General features: G+C 42.3%; 1 protein-coding gene across 1 annotated transcript in view; it reads right to left on the bottom strand.

Moving 5' to 3' along the window:
- Window positions 1–2,354, bottom strand: part of LOC106530164 (membrane-associated guanylate kinase, WW and PDZ domain-containing protein 3) — a gene marked incomplete in the record, with an annotated part of 125,785 nt that overhangs the window by 3,717 nt on the left and 119,714 nt on the right. Inside the window, 2 exon segments of the mRNA XM_014025745.1 lie at window positions 1,294–1,431; window positions 1,517–1,592. Of these exon segments, the coding sequence (XP_013881199.1) occupies window positions 1,294–1,431; window positions 1,517–1,592 (214 nt within the window).

The raw sequence follows: 2,354 nt of genomic DNA, 5'->3' as shown, positions 1-2,354 counted from the left end.
CCCCCCCCCCCCCCCCCAACGTTAGACAGGCCTCGTCACTTCCTGTTTTTAAACTCTATTAAAAACACACCTGTTCTCTCAGATTCTTGATTAATTGTGAGTTATGTATTTATTGTTGGTGTTCGATCTTTTGTTGTGACAAACAAAACAAAATGGTCACATGCAAATGTGTAGAGGCCGGGGACTGGTATACAACACTACCAGGGATTTCCCAGTTGCCGATGGGCTGCCAGTGGATCAGCCTATGACAGATGCAAAGTGCTGATCTAGCTCGTCATATCATTCTTACCCAAAACATTACCTTTGGGTTTGTTTGTGTGACTGTGTGCGCCAGTTTTATCCTCTATTACTTTGTGCTCATTTTAATTAGCTATTTAAGATTAGTAGAACCTTATAAATATATATAAAAAAACTAAAACTGAAAAGCAGTTACGACAGGGGTCTAAGCCCTTTTATTCATGTCAACCCTGGCTCATGTAATTTCCCGCATCATGTTGACCTTGTGCACCACAGAGTTGTAGCGTGACAGGGAGTAGTTAAAAAGTCTGTCTGAGTACCTAATGCTCCAGCATCTCTTTAGCTTGTTCTCCTTGTCTCTTGGGTGTGTATCAGCAGTTCTCATCGATTCAGGGTCAGCCAACTGTGTCACCATTTTTGGTTCCAATTGTGCTTTTAGATCTACCTCAGTGGTGGTTCCATGTGAGTCAAGTATTACACACAAGTGATTTTGACAGCAGACATCTGCCTGTGGAATGTCTGAGCCAAGGCAGAACTTGCAAACTCTTCCTAGAGAGATATGCTTCAGGAGATGAATGCATACAGCCTGAGCTTGATGGTGTACTCTGAAATGAGTAGGTATACTGCAAAATTTCGAACAAACTRGCTGCCCTTAGTTACATGCACACTTATTAAAAGAGCTGCAAAAAATTCAGACTACCAGACAAGCCATGTGATGATCCCACTAAAATTAAGGGACACAGTGCCATGGTAAACGGTAAAATGGGGTAGACTGACAAAGGTGGGGCTGCAACGCACCGGCACCACTGGAACCTCTGATGGTGGGTGAAGTGTCTTACCCAGGAACACAACGACTGAGACAGATGGAACGGGGGATCAAACCAGCACAGGACTACTCCCCTAACCACTCTGCCACAGCCGCCTCATGAAGAGACACCCATACAAACACCGATTAAAGARAGACTTTACAACGGAGAATGGGTTTTTGTGAACAATAAGGTTTAGATGTGGTAGAGTGTGGTTAATCAAAAGTTCGGATAAGTAAAGGAAACTTACGTGTATCCTTCCATCTCTAAGAGCCGGTCCATCCCCAGCCAGACGCAGGATGTACAGACCCATGTTGTATTCTTTCCCTCCTCTCAGACTGAAGCCGAAGCCCCGCTCGCTGCGCTCCAGCTCCACCACACAGCAGCCCTGTTGTTCCCCGACAAAGAACAAATACTTATTTTAAAAATGCTGACATTTACTGCAAACACAGAGTCTTGAAGTTGGGTTTTACCTGTTTGGGGCCTGAAGTGATAAATGTTCCTTTCTCACTCGGTTGGAGCGAAATCTTCACCTCGGAGTCGTCATTTCTACCACAGAAAAATAAAAACCAGTTTATAATGTGGCACTGCACAGCTATGTATTTAACAATCTTTTAAAGAATTCTTATTACCAGCTTCCTTTAATGTCAGAGTTTTAAAATAACATTATCTGATGTTGATAAATGATAGAGTTAAAAATGTTTCGGCCAAATCTTGTAAATRGTTATCTCATGTTATAATATGAGATCTCACTCTCACAATGTATTGTGCAGGCCTCTCAGCTACTACCCCATAATTTTAGCTTTATATCTGTAAATCTGACTGAATTATAGCCATTTTTGTGCTGGTTTATTTGGATCATCTGTTGCAGCTATCTTGCATTCGTTTGACTCCAAAAGAGAATCAGCTTCAGAGTTGAGGAAAACCCGTCATGTACATTGCGGCGTGCGCAGCCTTTGTGGAGTTACAAAAATTCGAAGTGCATGACCACACGTCAGGACAGCATGCAGGGCCAACGAGCAGGGGCGGGGACAGCACAATTGTGTCACTTATGCACCATAAGTGACACAATTGCTCCCTTGTACCTGGCGTGACGCGTCAACTATCAACCTAGCTTACTTTTTGAAAATTCAAGAAAAATCTACCTAGTGGTTCATGATATATTTTAGACAGACAGATGCGCAAACACAAGAATGTACACAATGCATGCACACTAGGGCTGCCACGATTAATCGACGACTAATCGATTATTAAAATAGTCGATGACTAATTTAATAATCGATTAATCATTTTTTTTTGTTCTTTACTTTG

The sequence above is a fragment of the Austrofundulus limnaeus genome, unplaced genomic scaffold, assembly GCF_001266775.1.
Source record: "Austrofundulus limnaeus strain Quisiro unplaced genomic scaffold, Austrofundulus_limnaeus-1.0 Scaffold496, whole genome shotgun sequence".
NCBI lineage: Eukaryota > Metazoa > Chordata > Actinopteri > Cyprinodontiformes > Rivulidae > Austrofundulus > Austrofundulus limnaeus.
The sequence above is the reverse complement of the archived record's forward strand: the minus strand, read 5'-3'. Positions and strand labels throughout refer to the sequence as shown.